The sequence below is a fragment of the Rhinoraja longicauda genome, chromosome 23, assembly GCF_053455715.1.
Source record: "Rhinoraja longicauda isolate Sanriku21f chromosome 23, sRhiLon1.1, whole genome shotgun sequence".
NCBI classification, from domain to species: domain Eukaryota; kingdom Metazoa; phylum Chordata; class Chondrichthyes; order Rajiformes; family Arhynchobatidae; genus Rhinoraja; species Rhinoraja longicauda.
The window spans coordinates 22533116-22547368 of NC_135975.1; the positions used below are offsets into that span (position 1 = coordinate 22533116).

Consider the following 14253-nt stretch of genomic DNA (forward strand, 5'->3'; position numbering starts at 1 on the left):
ACCTTCTCCTCCTCCCCTTCCCCCCTCCCCTCTACCCCCCTCCACCCCCTCCCCTATCCCCCTTATCCTCCCTCCTCCCCCCCACTCCATCCCCCTCAACACCCCTTATCTCCTTCCCTCACCCCCCTCCCTCCACCCCCCTCCCTTCCCCTTTCACTCCATCCCCTTATCCTCCCACCCTCCCTTCTCCCCCTCGCTCCCTCCATCCCCCCTCTCCTCCCTCCCTCTCTCCCGAGGAGATAGATTTAAACTTTAAAATGTGAATAACTTTTAAAATATAACACGAATTTCAATGAAACTTCGTCCATTAGCACCAAAGGAACGATGGTGAGTAAGGTGGGGCTAAAATTGTCGCCCTAATATGTACCTTTTTGGCTCTAGTTCAGGGACAAACAAACAAGAGTTTTAGTATATAGATTAACATTATTGGCTATTTGCAGAATGGGCTAACTTGCTCTTGGATTAATCCTAAAAAAATAAGGATGTTTAAAACATGGGTGACACTGGTGAAGTAGTATTTATGGCCCATCATAAACCTACATTTAAGGGTGAATTGTGCAGCATATAACTAGACTTGCAATTGGATAGGAGTAGCGGCTCCCTTCTCCGATGGATGTCAGTGACCTCTTTTTTTTGGTGGTGGGGGGAGTCAAACCTTTTGTGGTGTTACTCCACTAATTATTACATCTATTTAATTTTGTTGATTAATTTTCCACAATGGACTTTGAATGCTCCTTGTGCTCCAAAGTTGTTGCTAAAAAATGGTGAAATCACTATTTTGCTATCTTGGTAAAATTCTTAACTTGGTCCCCTGCAGGTTTCTACAGCAGATCAGCGAAAAGATTCTCCCAAAGCTATGATCTGTTGCAATAAGAAGTCATTATATCTTCCATCCGAAATGGCAGCTATTCACATTGAATTCACTGAATATTATTTCCCAGATGGAAAAGACTTTCCTAGTAAGAATTAATTTTATGATGTTATGTGCAGAATGAAAATAATTTTTATCATTTTTATTTTAAATATGATAACTTCTGGTAGAAAACCTGATCTGACGTGAGAGAAAGAGAAGCACTGATTTTGGATCTTTTATTGTTGGATGAAACGATTTAATTCACTTACCCTTAAGGTTCCTCGGGTATGATGCAGTAAGATAACAACCTTTCTAATGTTACTGCATACAATCTGTGGCTTTCCTCAAAACTCAAAGATATTCTGCAATATCTTAATAAAACATAGCTATCTGTGTCCTATTCACAAAAAGATAATCTGACCTGCCTCATTTCAACTGGTCCTTGAGTTTGGCAACATTCACTGCATTTGAGGTAACAAATTAAAACCTTGTTAAGAGCTGGTATCATCAGTAAGATTCCTCTAATTTTCCTATTTTCATTTGACTGAAAAATTCTGCACAGAAGACTATGTCTCAAATAAACATTAATAAAATTATTTCCCATTCTCTGACAAGCAACTTGAGGGTGGTCCCTTGCACTGATCTTTAAGACAATTGCTGTTACATCCCTGTTACCTGTTTTACAGCAAACACCCACTAGGAGGTTGGTGAAGGTGTGATTTTTTTCTCTCCAAAAGATAGGACACAAGAGTGGAGACACAAGAAATTGCAGATGCTGGGATGTTGAGCAAAGCACAAAGTCCTAGAAGAACAAGGTCCAGATCAGTCAGCATCTTGTGGAGGAAAAGGACAGGCAACAATTTGGGTTGGGTTCCTTCTCCAGGCAGCTTGTAGTATAGGGGAGAAGCCGAACAAAGTCTGGCAGGTGATAGGTAGAATTTGGCGAGGGCAGGGTTTAATTTGCAGATGGATGGAGTAAGTGACGAAGGCTAGAGGTGAACAGGATACAAAATAGACAACAAGGTAAGAGGAGCAACAAGGGAAGGGAATAGACAACAAGGGAAGAGGAAGGGATATGGCTGGATGAGACGTAGGGAAGGAAAAGGGAACTGGGACGATGGATGAGTATACAGAGAAGGGGAAAGTCACATGGTGGGAGACATGTGTGCAGACCAGAGAGGGGGGGAGGGGAAAGAGGGGGTTATTGCTTGAAATTGACGTATTTAACATTCAATACGAGATGCTGTTCCTCCATTTCACGTGACCTTGTTTTGGCAATCGAGGAGACCTAGGACTGAAAGGTCGATATGAGATCAGGACGGGGAGTTAAAATAGTTAGTGACCAGGAGATCCAGCTGGTCAGCTGGTGAAAGTTTTTGTTTTGCTGACCACTTGCCTTTTGTGTTAAAACCTTGGTGGATTGTTAGTTGAGATGCCAAGCTATGATTTTTTTGTTCAAATATCAGTGTTATTTGTTAGCAATATGAATGATATGCAAACAATCATCCGTAATACAAATATAGACAGCAAGAAAGCCCAAAATGGATTTGCCTTCTGAAACTGAGCGATAAAATGTCAGGATTGCATCATTATTATATATTGATTTTATTACACCACAGAAACAGGGATGTTTGTAGCCTTCATTAGAAACTGTTTGCATCAGGGTAAATGAAAATTGAGTTAATGTGCACGAAGTATGACCACGATGTCAAAAGTTTCTGTCGGGAGAATGAAAATAACTTTTAATAATTAATTTACATTTGCTAAATTTCTGTGCATAGGTATTCTGTGTCATGTATTTAAGCAGAAAGTATATGTGAGTATATGTTGCAGTAACTTGATGAACAGATAATGTTAGCTGTCTGGTGCTTATGTACCATGTGTTGACATTACATGTTCACTAAAATGCTTTCCATTTTAATTTTAAAGTATTCTCAGGTGTATAGTGATTGTTTTCGTTGAAACCAGTTTTTGTGACCTTGCATTATAGCCTTATGGAATGTGTTGAACAGGTTGGAAAAGAACCCTCACCAAACATCTGCCCTAGAACTCCTTTTCTGTACAGGTTGCACTATTACTACTGAAAAATGGTTTCTTCTTGGTGGGCTGATTGTTAATCATGTTGTTTCATCGTTTAATGATTCTGAATGACAGTTGATGAATCACATCTGGGAGAATAAATCAAGTGCTTGGTCAAATCTTTTTAAATGGATTTTCACCAGATTGCATTATTGCTGAATTACGATCACAAAGTATTAAGTATAGAATATTGCAAGATTTGAGCAAAGACTAAATCAATATTTGTGTAATTATAACTTCACTTGTGAAAAATTAAAAATATTTTATTTAAAACAATGAGATTCTCAATCATTTAAATAGCCAGGATAAAGTACCTGGGGAGGGGGTGGTTTGGGTGGGAAGGGACGAGTTGACCAGGGAATTGCAGAGGGAAGTCTCTGCGCAAAGCAGAAAGGTGTGGAGATGGGAAGATGTGGCCAGTAGTGGGATCCCGTTGGAAGTGGAGAAAAAGTTGGAGGATTATATGCTGTATGCGATGGCTGATGAAGTGGAAGGTGAGGACAAGGGGGACTCTGTCCTTGTTACAAATGGGGGGGAGGAGGAACAAGCGCAGAGCTGCGGGATATCGAGGAGATCCTAGTGAGAGCCTCATATATAATGGAAGAAGGGAACCCCCATTTCCGATAGAATGAGGACATCTCCGATGACCTGGTATGGAAAACCTCATTGTGGGCGCTGATGCGGCGTAGATGGAGGAATTGGGAGTTGGGGATAAAGTCTTTTTTTTGGTCAACTCGTCCCTTTCCACTCAAACCACCCCCTTCCCAGGTACTTTCTCCTGCAACTGCAGGAGATGCAACACCTGTCCCTTTATCTCCCCCCTCAACTCCATCCAAGGACCCCGACAGACTTTCCAGGTGTGGCAGAGGTTCTCTTGCACCTCCTCCAACCTCATCTACCGTATCCACTGTTCCAGGAACAAAGTACTGTACATTGGCGAGACCAAGCGCAGGCTCGACGATCGTTTCACTGAACACCTCCGCGCAGTCTGCCTTAACCTACCTGATCTCCCAGTTGCTCAGCTCTTTCACTCCCCCTCCTAGTCCCAATCTGACCTTTCTGTCCTGGGCCTCCTCCATTGTCAGAGTGAGGCCCAGTGCAAATTGGAGGAACAGCACCTCATATTTCGCTTGGGTAGCTTACACCCCAGCGGTATGAACATTGACTTCTCTAACTTCCAATAGTCCTTGCTTTCCCTCTCTCCCCATCCCCTCCCTTTCCCAGTTTTCCCACCAGTCTTAGTGTCTCCGACTACATTCTATCTCTGGCCCGCCCACTCCCCTGATAACAGTCTGAAGGAGGGTCTCGACCCAAAACGTCACCCATTCCTTCTCTCCAGAGATGCTGCCTGTCCTGAGTTACTCCAGCATTTTGTGCCTACCTTCGATTTAAACCAGCATCTGCAGTTCTTTCCTACACATGATTAGTTGAAATAGTTTTTTAAAATTTGCATGAGATTCTGAAATAATGCTACCTTTTAAAGTTCTGTTTAAAGGATAGCTTTAAGAAATGTTCAGAATGTAGTGTGTTACATTACTTTAAATCATGAAGGCAAAGCAATATGGTGAAAATACTTGTTCTTTAATATTGAATTTTGCAGCTTGGCAAATTATCTTTCTATTAAATCTAACATAATCGACGAAGCTAATAGATTTTGAAATTGCAAAATTGCAATACGTGATTTTTTTCTTTTCTGGACTTTGTAACTTATGGTTGTCTTGGATAATTCCATGAGAAATCCTGATTACATTTCTGATATAATTGCAATAAGTGCTATGATTAGTTGGGTGGAAGTTAAGAATGTAGAATGGGTCTTGCATTCAATATTGATATAATCAGCACATTTAAATAACATGCATTTATTCCTATTTGCAGTTCCTTGCCCTAATCTATACATACAGATGAATGCACTACAGTTGACACTAGATCCCAGGAGCATGCTGTGGTTGAACCAGTTTATACTTGACCTGCGACAGAGTCTGGAGCAGTTCACAGCTATCTATAAGCTTGATAGTGGGAAAGAGGATGAACATATGGACATACGAGTTGATGGATTGATGCTCAAGGTACATACAATGAGGCATTGATTAACTTAAGTACTACCACTACAATCATTGGTTTGTGTTAATGAGGTTGATCTAAGATGTTTTTCTGTTCAAAAATAATCTAAGAAAAAAAACGTAATTTGGCATGGATTGTTACGGATTATATTTATTACAATACATTTTTAGTCTAAGGCAACTGACTTGGTTACTTAAAGCTCCCCTTACCAAAAAGCATTCAGATAAGATGGTTCAAGTGCTCATGCACAAGCAGTCGAGGCAGTTTTATCCATATGATAACATTTTATCTGTGCCTGAGCAAATGAACTAGATATCACAAAAAGCTGGAGTAACTCAGCAGGTCGGGCCCTCCTGAGAAAATGAACTAAATCAGATTTACTCATCCTGTCCGATTGACCATATAAAATGATTTTAGTTTTAATTAATGGTTAAAAATAGTATTTCTGACTGCAACATATTGGAAAAAAATATTTCTTAACTGTTTATCCTTGTTGTTTGAACTGATTGTATCTTTGCTCTTTGTCAGTTTATTGTTCCAACTGATATGGGACCGAATGTGCATCAAGACCATCCACAATCGATTTCTATTCAGACTGCTGAAATTATTGCTACAAATACGAGACTCTCACCACACTGCACACGGGCAGACCTGGAAGCCATACTGCAGGAGTTCAAAGATGAAAACCTTTTTAGCAAAACATTCACAACCTTTCCTAAAACAACAGAAAATTTCAATATATTGCATCCAGTATTTCAAAGGCATGCCCATGAACAGGATACCAAACTGCACGATATTTATAAGGGCTTAGTTACTCCAAAGTTGAGTACAAATGCATTGAAAACATTTGCAGCTACAGATGTGTGGGCTGTGCACTTTTCACAATTTTGGGTTGACTATGAGGGAATGAAGAGTGGAAAAGGAAGACCTGTGGGATTTGTGGATTCTTTCCCACTATCAATCTGGGTTTGTCAACCCATTAGATTTGCAAAATCGCAAGTATCTGTTCCATCTTCCAGGCAGTCTGCCTCTCAAATTCGCAAAAGTGAATCCAGTGATTTTAGCATTCGTTTGCGTCACAAAATGCTTTTGAGAGATTATTATAGTACAGAATCCGAACCATTCACTAATGGACTGGGTAAATCAAATTCTTTAGATGCTCTTACTAGACCTCCGAAATCCATGCAGTCATCAGATGCAGATATGCATGTTCTTATACATGTTCAAAAACATGTGAGCATGCAGATTAATCATCATCAGTACTGTTTCTTGCTCCGCCTTCAGCAGTCAATTAAAAGGCTTCAGAAACAATTTCAGAAGAATATAGAGATAACTGGAAAGCTAGCAGAGGAAACCAAAATTTGTGTTGGATTGTTGTTAAAAAGTGCTGAAGTTGCTTTATTGCTTCGTCCACTGCCCCAGGCAGAGTCAAACAAAAAGATTTCGTCTGAAAATACAAGTCCTACAGGATCTGACCTTTCGCCGTCTCAAAGCAGGGAAACTCTGGTGGCTGAAAATGAAGGAGAAGATGATTCAAGTATTGATCATGTCCCCCAGACAAAACTGAAAGAATCAGGAAATGCTCAAGCTGAAACCACACACATTAGTACTGTCAGGCCAATAGACTCTTTACTTTCTAAATCATATAGTGACTCAGCTTTGATAAAAGGATTGATCTCACAGTCGCCTTTTGATGCTACCATTAGTCGATTTCCAGCATCTCGGGATGTTTCTGGGGATATTACCAGAACTTTTTTGGAAAATGAAAGTCGGAGCAATGCAGCCACAAAGTTATCAAATATTGAAGTACTCAGTATTTCTCAAAGTATGGGCCCATTGAATGTTTGCACAATAAACAAAAATGAATGTAATATTCTTTCTTTGAAGAAGGAGAACTGCCAAGAAGAAATATCCAGTTCATTGGAAAACAAAAGAAATCTAACTGTAGATTCAGTAACTGATTTGACTGATCGCGACCAGGAGAATCCTATGCAAAACCTAGATTATAGTAAAGAGACACAAGCTTCAACAAAGCCGGTGTTACCTGCATCATTATCAAGGTATACAACTATTAAATCAATGCATCATTATTGAAAGAAGTTTAGGAATAGAACATTACACATGGTACCCCTCCATCCCTCGCATAACCTTAAAACATTTCCTGCAATCGTTGTTTTCTTTAATTGGTCCTTTACTATCTGTTAATATTACAAAAAGAATGTTGGGTATTGGCAGGTTTAGGATAGGAAAAAATTCATTCTCCTGCTAAATTGATTTAATTTCTTCTTTCTGAAAACAATTGTTTCCAGTTTCTCTACATTGGTGTTAATTTTCTAGAAAACTGAACAGTCTCTGCTGAAAATTCTTGTGTGTTCCGTGTGAATCACTTTATTTGCTGGTATTGGAATGCTTACACTGGCCTATATGTTTATGTTGATTACATGTCATTTCTTGTTTTATTTAAATTTTATCTTTATTTTAAAGGTAAAGTTTTGAATTGTGTACAGCTGTAGCGCATGGGCTCTATCTAGTGGCCGCATTATGAAAAGCATTTCTTTGGATTAGTGCAGCAGGTGCTTATGTACTGCAAGTTTCATTTTACATAATTCTTGTAAAAAAATATTAGAATTGAATTTAGTTAGTGAGTTAGGTGCTCTTGTTCAAATTTTTTTGAAGAATATATCAAACATGATGATGGATTGATGGTGGGAAATCTTGCAAAATGTTGGAAATTAAGTATAATTTATTCCAAATACCAACTGATGTTTAAATTTAAGAGGAAAATGTTTGATAACTCTTATGCTTACAATTCTGGAAACAAAACTAATAAGAAACAGAAAAATGTAGAAAGGGTATGAAACTGGATAATTAGACACAAAAAGAATAAGTAGGTAAGGACGCTTAAGCATTAAACATTCACATCCTTTCTATATGTGACAACTAGAGCTGAAAACAGTATTCCAGCTGTAGCTTAACCAATGTCTTAGGAAGTTGAGCCATAACCTTCCTGTTCTTGTATTCTGTACCATGGTTAATGAAGGCAAGTACCCCAAATGTCTTTTTCAGAGGGGTCCCAACCTGAATCTTTACCTATCCATGTTCTCTAGAAATGCTGCCTGACACACTGAGTTACTCCAAAACTTTGTGCCTTTTTCATTACCTAATGCGTTGTGATCGTTAGGGGTCCTTGGGCTTGCCCTACTGTCCCTCAATTCCCCGTAAGGCCCTACCATTTATTGGTCCTCCCAACGTGCATCACATGGCATTCATCAGGATTAAATTCCGTCAATCATTGCTCTGCGCATTTTACCAACTCATCAAGGTCGTGCTGTAGCTACGACTATCCGCACTATTAATAACACTACCGATTGTTTTTTCTTCTTCATGTCATTTGCAGGCTAACGAACCTTACGTCCTACATTTATATCCAATAGTTAATGTGTGCCACAAATAGTAAGGGTCCCAGTACTGATCCCTGCGAGACATCACTAGTTAATTTAATTTCCTGTTTAATTTGTAAACGTAGATTAAGGAATTAATAATAATGAATATTTTTAGCCGAAATAAATTGTCCTAGATTTTGTGGTGCAAATAATGTTAGGGGTATCACCAAAGAACAAATCAATCTGAAACTCCAGAATTGGCCCATGTTTAATTCAGGAAATTACTATTCAGTTTGCTCTTCTAATCAATGAGCATTGCTGCAGTGATACCTTATCAGGAAGCTTGGCACTAAGACTGCTAAATGTACATGATAAGCTTGATAAAGTTAGGGCGAGTTCCTCAGGTAAGATTTCAATGGCATAAGGAGTCGTATCATGCCAGGCCTGGCTTTTGCCTCAAATTTGCTGCCCACTCCCTTAAATTTACTGCCATTTGTGGTCCTATGCGATAAATTATTAGAGATAGGTATAAGGGTCCATATGCTGATTAAGCTGCATATGGTGAACTCTGAGGCTCAGTCACCAAATTCCACAATGGCCCTTTCGTAGTTCACTACTGTCAGAAATCTTTCTTGTCTTGCTAAATGTCACTGACAACACTTGAGTCCATTTCAACTGTAGGTAAATAGTTGCAAAATTAAAGGTTGTTTTCTTTAAAAATACATTTTTGTACTTTAATTATATTGTTTATTTTTTTAGAATTAATATTAATCAATTATGTTTTGCATCCAGGTCAGAGACCTCATTCAATGAATGGAGTCATATTAAATAACTAGCCAGATATGAAATGTATCAGATCTCTTAGTTCAACATAACTTGAGTCTGCTGATGGAACAAGAACCAATGCCTAACCTGCAGTGCATTACCGACTTGGTGGAATGCACTGAATTGCCAAAGGCACCGTGTTATTTTCTAACAAAAGGCATGTCTGTTTAGGCCGAAGCGTCCTGCCTCTAACAATTTTTCTTTTAAGTGTAGCTTCTCAGTGCTAAAGGTTTCATTTGTTTGATTTTTAAACAAAAGATAAACTACTTCATTGTTTGTTAACGCCTCCATCAATCACAACTTTCCTACCTTCTATTTTGCTTTCTATAAATTAGTGTACAGTATTAAATATTGTGAGCACAATTTATAGTGTCAAATATGCGCTTCGATAAAAATTCTTGCGTTTAAAGAGAAATATTGTATTTTGCCTAGACCTTATAAAGATCTGATAACAGTCTGATAAACACAACCATATTGTAAAAATACACTGGAATTCAATGGACAGTCACAAGCTTAACAAATAGCAAGGACCAATGGTCTAAGGACCATTGCTGACTGTCGGGCATTATGTTGCAAATGGAGCCGACTGAAAGTGGCATTAACAGTTGGAGTTTGAGTAAATTTGCACAGGCAGTTTTGATTAAACATACAAGTATTGAAATGTATAATAAAAACTATTCGGAAGTAAATGTAGATGTAAGATGTTGTAAGTATTGTGACATAAATCCAAATATTATGAACACAAAGGAGAATGCTGTGATTTGTGGATGGGGACTGAGTACTTCTGATAATCTTGGTACTATTTTCTTGGCCAGTGCATAGTTTATGAAATGCTGTCACACAGCATCATATCTTCAGCCTTAGTTGAGCCCCAGATTCCAGGGAAAACCATAAAGCGCACATATTATTTAGTTTATTACATTAGTAATGTTTAAAGAGTAAAATATATGAATGGGTGAATAAAGCTGGCATTATTTATAATTAAATGAGAAGCTACTATTTGATGGTATTTATTCACAAAATGCTGGAGTAACTCAGCAGGTCAGGCAGCATCTCAGGAGAGAAGGAATGGGTGACGTTTCGGGTCGAGACCCTTCTTCAGATGTCAGGGGGGCGGGACAAAGGAAGGATATAGGTGGAGACAGGAAGATAGAGGGAGAACTGGGAAGGGGGAGGGGAAGAGAGGGACAGAGGAACTATCTAAAGTTGGAGAAGTCAATGTTCATACCGCTGGGCTGCAAACTGCCCAAGCGAAATATGAGGTACTGTTCCTCCAATTTCTGGTGGGCCTCACTTGTACCAGCATCTGCAGTTATTTTCTTATGGCTACTATTTGATACATTTCTGAGATTCATTAGCAATGTTTCTACTACTACATGTTGAGTGTGAAGAAAATTATTTTCTGTTTGTGATGGTTGGTTATGTGGTCTTTCCAAGCAGAATTCACTTTAAAGTATTGCAGTGGGGGGAAAAAATGTTCACAGCAGCATGATGAGTTGCTGATTTGCAACTCCATACATTCATTTTGATTTGATCTGTTTCTCAATCGTCCAGATTGGCCTTAATTGGTATTGGCAATTGTTTTAATGTAAAGTAGTGACAGTAGCTTTAATAAAGTTCCATTCGTAGCAAGACAAATTTAAGAACTTTCGTTCATAGTATTTGTTGTGTATATGTGGGCTCTCTTGGTTATGGCACATGTTAATCTTGCTCATAAATAGTTTAAATAGGAGGATACTTTTCATTGGCCAACTGCAACTGCCTAGAGATTTTAGTGATTGCCTAGAGAAAAATATGAATCAGAATTTTGTCTGTTGGTCTTTTTCTGATGTTTGGGGAGCACATAGAATGGAACCCTAGAAGGAGAGGAATAATGCAACTATTGTTTTCTCTCTTAAACATTCTTTTATTTCTGCTGCATCATTTTATTTAAAGAATTTGTGTGGTGAACAGAATGTAATGGTCTTACATGTAACGAAAATCACATCCGTAAATCTATATCTAAACTCTCCACTTTCAATTTCTACATATGAATCAGCAGCAAATTGAAGGATCGTGCAGAACCCACCTTGTCTAACTGTGCAGTAGCATATAAAAATGTGAGGAGAAGTCCATCTCAAATTTCACTGGACACCATATCAATTGACAGCGGTCTGCTGGAGGAACAGTTCTTAGACAGTGATGGAAGTGAAAGCCTCCTTTTATTGGTGAAGGGTAAGTTCTATTTTAAAACATCATCTTATTCTGGCTTCATATTTGTTTTAAATTGTAGATTTAATGCCTTTAAGCGCATTTAAATCTGAGTGGTATTTTAGTGGCCGGAGGGTGGGAATCATTTGCTTTGAAAACTTTTTTAGCAGTTTCGGATTGTTGCATTACATAGCAGATTTTATCATCCATTAAGACTAGAAAATAATATGACAGAGTATTCTATAAATTGTAAAACCTGGATACAAAAATATTTGGGAATACATCTACAAAGTTACTACAATTGAGAGATAAGAAAAAGTCAAAAAGGAAATTGAATGGTAGGTTTTGTATCTAATGGCCAGTACAAACTTGAACTGCACAGTCAAGTTTAGGTTCCATCTTGAGTACAGTGAATAATTAATTCAGAGCACTGTGTGAACTTGGTTTACATTGCTGGAATTTATTGGATTCAGGTGTGATATGACGTTTTAAAAAACCCAATAGAGCACATGACAAGCTTCCAACTCTGATCTATGTCAGTGTCTCTATTAGTCAGTGAAGCTCAGAAAATATATTAACCTGTCCTTTCAGGACCAGTATAGAAGAAACAGATACAGGAGACAAGTCTAAAACCACTTGAATGAATCAGTAGCCAAGACTGTCCATGTTGACTTTTACCGAGCAGAATAATTAATTTATTTCTCGGAATAAATTCTTCACCAAAAGTATTACATAGCTCAAAATAGTTGTTATTTGTCAGTATATTTTCCATCTTATTCACAGACGGTCTTGTTTAAGTAGTTCTCGTTGTATATGTCCTAGATTTAGTAGAAAGATCCACTGCTTTGTGATTTACTCTCCGACTCAATTTTGTGCATGGAGAACAATGCAACCTCGCTATTATATGTTTGGCATAATCAACTGAGGTGAAATTTCCTAATGATTATCTTTAAATGCCACTGGTGCTGTTCCCTTGCTAACTGGTCTAATGTTATGCAACAGGAGCTGTGGGAAGAACCCAGCAATGAAAGTTCCCACAAACAAATTCATGTGGCTAATTTATTCGTCACTTAGGATGTAATAAATCCCAAATTAATTGTCCTTGGTTTATGACATGGCAGTTATTGTTTCCTTTGTTTCACAAAAAGAAGTTATCAGGCAGAAATAATACAAAGTGCACATTCAAAGAGGTTTAGTACAGCTTCCCACCACACTAATGTGTAATGTATCCTGGCATTGAGCAACTTCAATCATTTCCTTACTTCTTACTCCAGCACAAATCTGAAAGTAAAAATAAAACAAAAGTTTAAAACATGAGATTAAGGCATTAATCTCTATTTGTGTCATGGAGAATCTGGCTTTATGGGAGAATCTGCAAGATAATGCATTTGAAACCATATTGAAAATAATGGGACTATATGTTTGTGCAACACATTTCTTCACCTATTCATCTCTCACATTATCTTCTCAGGCGGTTGGTATCTATTTTTCTGGTTTTCTTTGAAGCAGCTTGGGACATTTTGCCCAGACTTAAATGTGCCTCACTTCAATGCTTTGAATTGTATGCTTGAAAACAAGAAAACTTGAAACAATGCTGAAATGTTCATGGGTGTGCACATTTTTGTTTCAGATATTTAAACTTGTCAAACAGTTTGAATGAACAAATTGTGGATGAAGGAATAACTTTCCTTCAGCAACAGGGAAAACATCAAAATTGTTCACTTTCAAACATGAAATTTTGTTTCTATTGTTTTGAAAAAATACCGAATGTCAATGCAAATGCTTAAAAACAAAATTTTAAAGACAATAAAAAGTTGTCAGAAAGCAAGATGTTGGTTGGTGAGGGAAAAGTTAGTAAAAGGACAAGTTATAAAAGATCTGTGGCATTCAAGTTCACAGATGGACAGGAGGAAGCGCGGCTTATGTTCCATGTTATCGATTCTTCTGGGCTCCTTTCCCCAAAAGACAATTGTATCCTGCCTCGCAATAATGCTACCGTATTCATCCAGCAACTCTCACTGAATACTGCTCCTATCCTTCAAAGTGAGTGGAATTCAAGGACTCCCGTCTGTACAACTCAAAAACATTCCCGGTTTTAGATCTTGAAATTTATTTTCCTCAAATCTTCTTGAATGAATGCATAATTATTTTCTCCATGAAGTGAACAGAAACATAGAAAAATAGGTGCATTCGGCCATTTAAGCCAGCACCGCCATTCACTATGATCATGCGTGATCATTTAAAATCAGTACCCTGTTCCTGCTTTTTCCTCATATCCCTTGATTCCTTTAACCCTAAGAGCTAAATCTAACTCTCTCTTGAAAACATCCAGTGAATTGGCCTCCACTGCCTTCTGTGGCAGAGAATTCCACAGATTCACAACTCTCTGGGTGAAAAAGTTTTTCCTCATCTCAGTCCTAAATGGCCTACCCTTTATTCTTAAACTGTGACCCCCTAGTTCTGGACTCCCCCAACATCGGGAACAATTTTCCGGCATCTAACCTGTTCAATCCTTAAAGAATTTTATACGTTTCTATATCCCCTCTCATCCTTCTAACTTCCAGTGAATACAAGCCCAGTCGACCCATTCTTTCATCATATGTCAGTCCCACCATCCTGGTATGCTGCACTCCATCAATAGCAATAATGTCCTTCCTCAAATTAGGAGATCACACATAATGCTCCAGGTGTGGTCTCACCAGGGCCCTGAGCAACTGCTGTAGGAACTCCTTGCTCCTAAACGCAAATCCTCTCACAATGAAGGCCAGCATGCCAATAGCTTTCTTCACTACCTGCTGTACCTGTTTGCTTACTTTCAGTGACTAATGATAAAGCACACCCAGGTCTCGTTGCACCTCCCTT

The 14253-nt window shown here is 38.4% G+C and overlaps 1 protein-coding gene across 4 annotated transcripts in view; it reads left to right on the forward strand.

The window, feature by feature from the left end:
* The window catches only part of bltp3b (bridge-like lipid transfer protein family member 3B), a 73943-nt gene that overhangs the window by 37369 nt on the left and 22321 nt on the right, over positions 1-14253 (forward strand). For 2 of the 4 annotated variants that reach the window (XM_078419841.1, XM_078419839.1), the window contains exons 12-15: positions 818-959; positions 4808-4998; positions 5522-7053; positions 11240-11415. In XM_078419841.1, coding sequence (XP_078275967.1) covers positions 818-959; positions 4808-4998; positions 5522-7053; positions 11240-11415 — 2041 coding nt within the window. Of the gene's footprint in view, positions 1-817; positions 960-2843; positions 2919-4807; positions 4999-5521; positions 7054-11239; positions 11416-14253 lie in introns of all 4 variants that reach the window. The other 2 variants (XM_078419842.1, XM_078419840.1) reach the window with 2 other exon arrangements.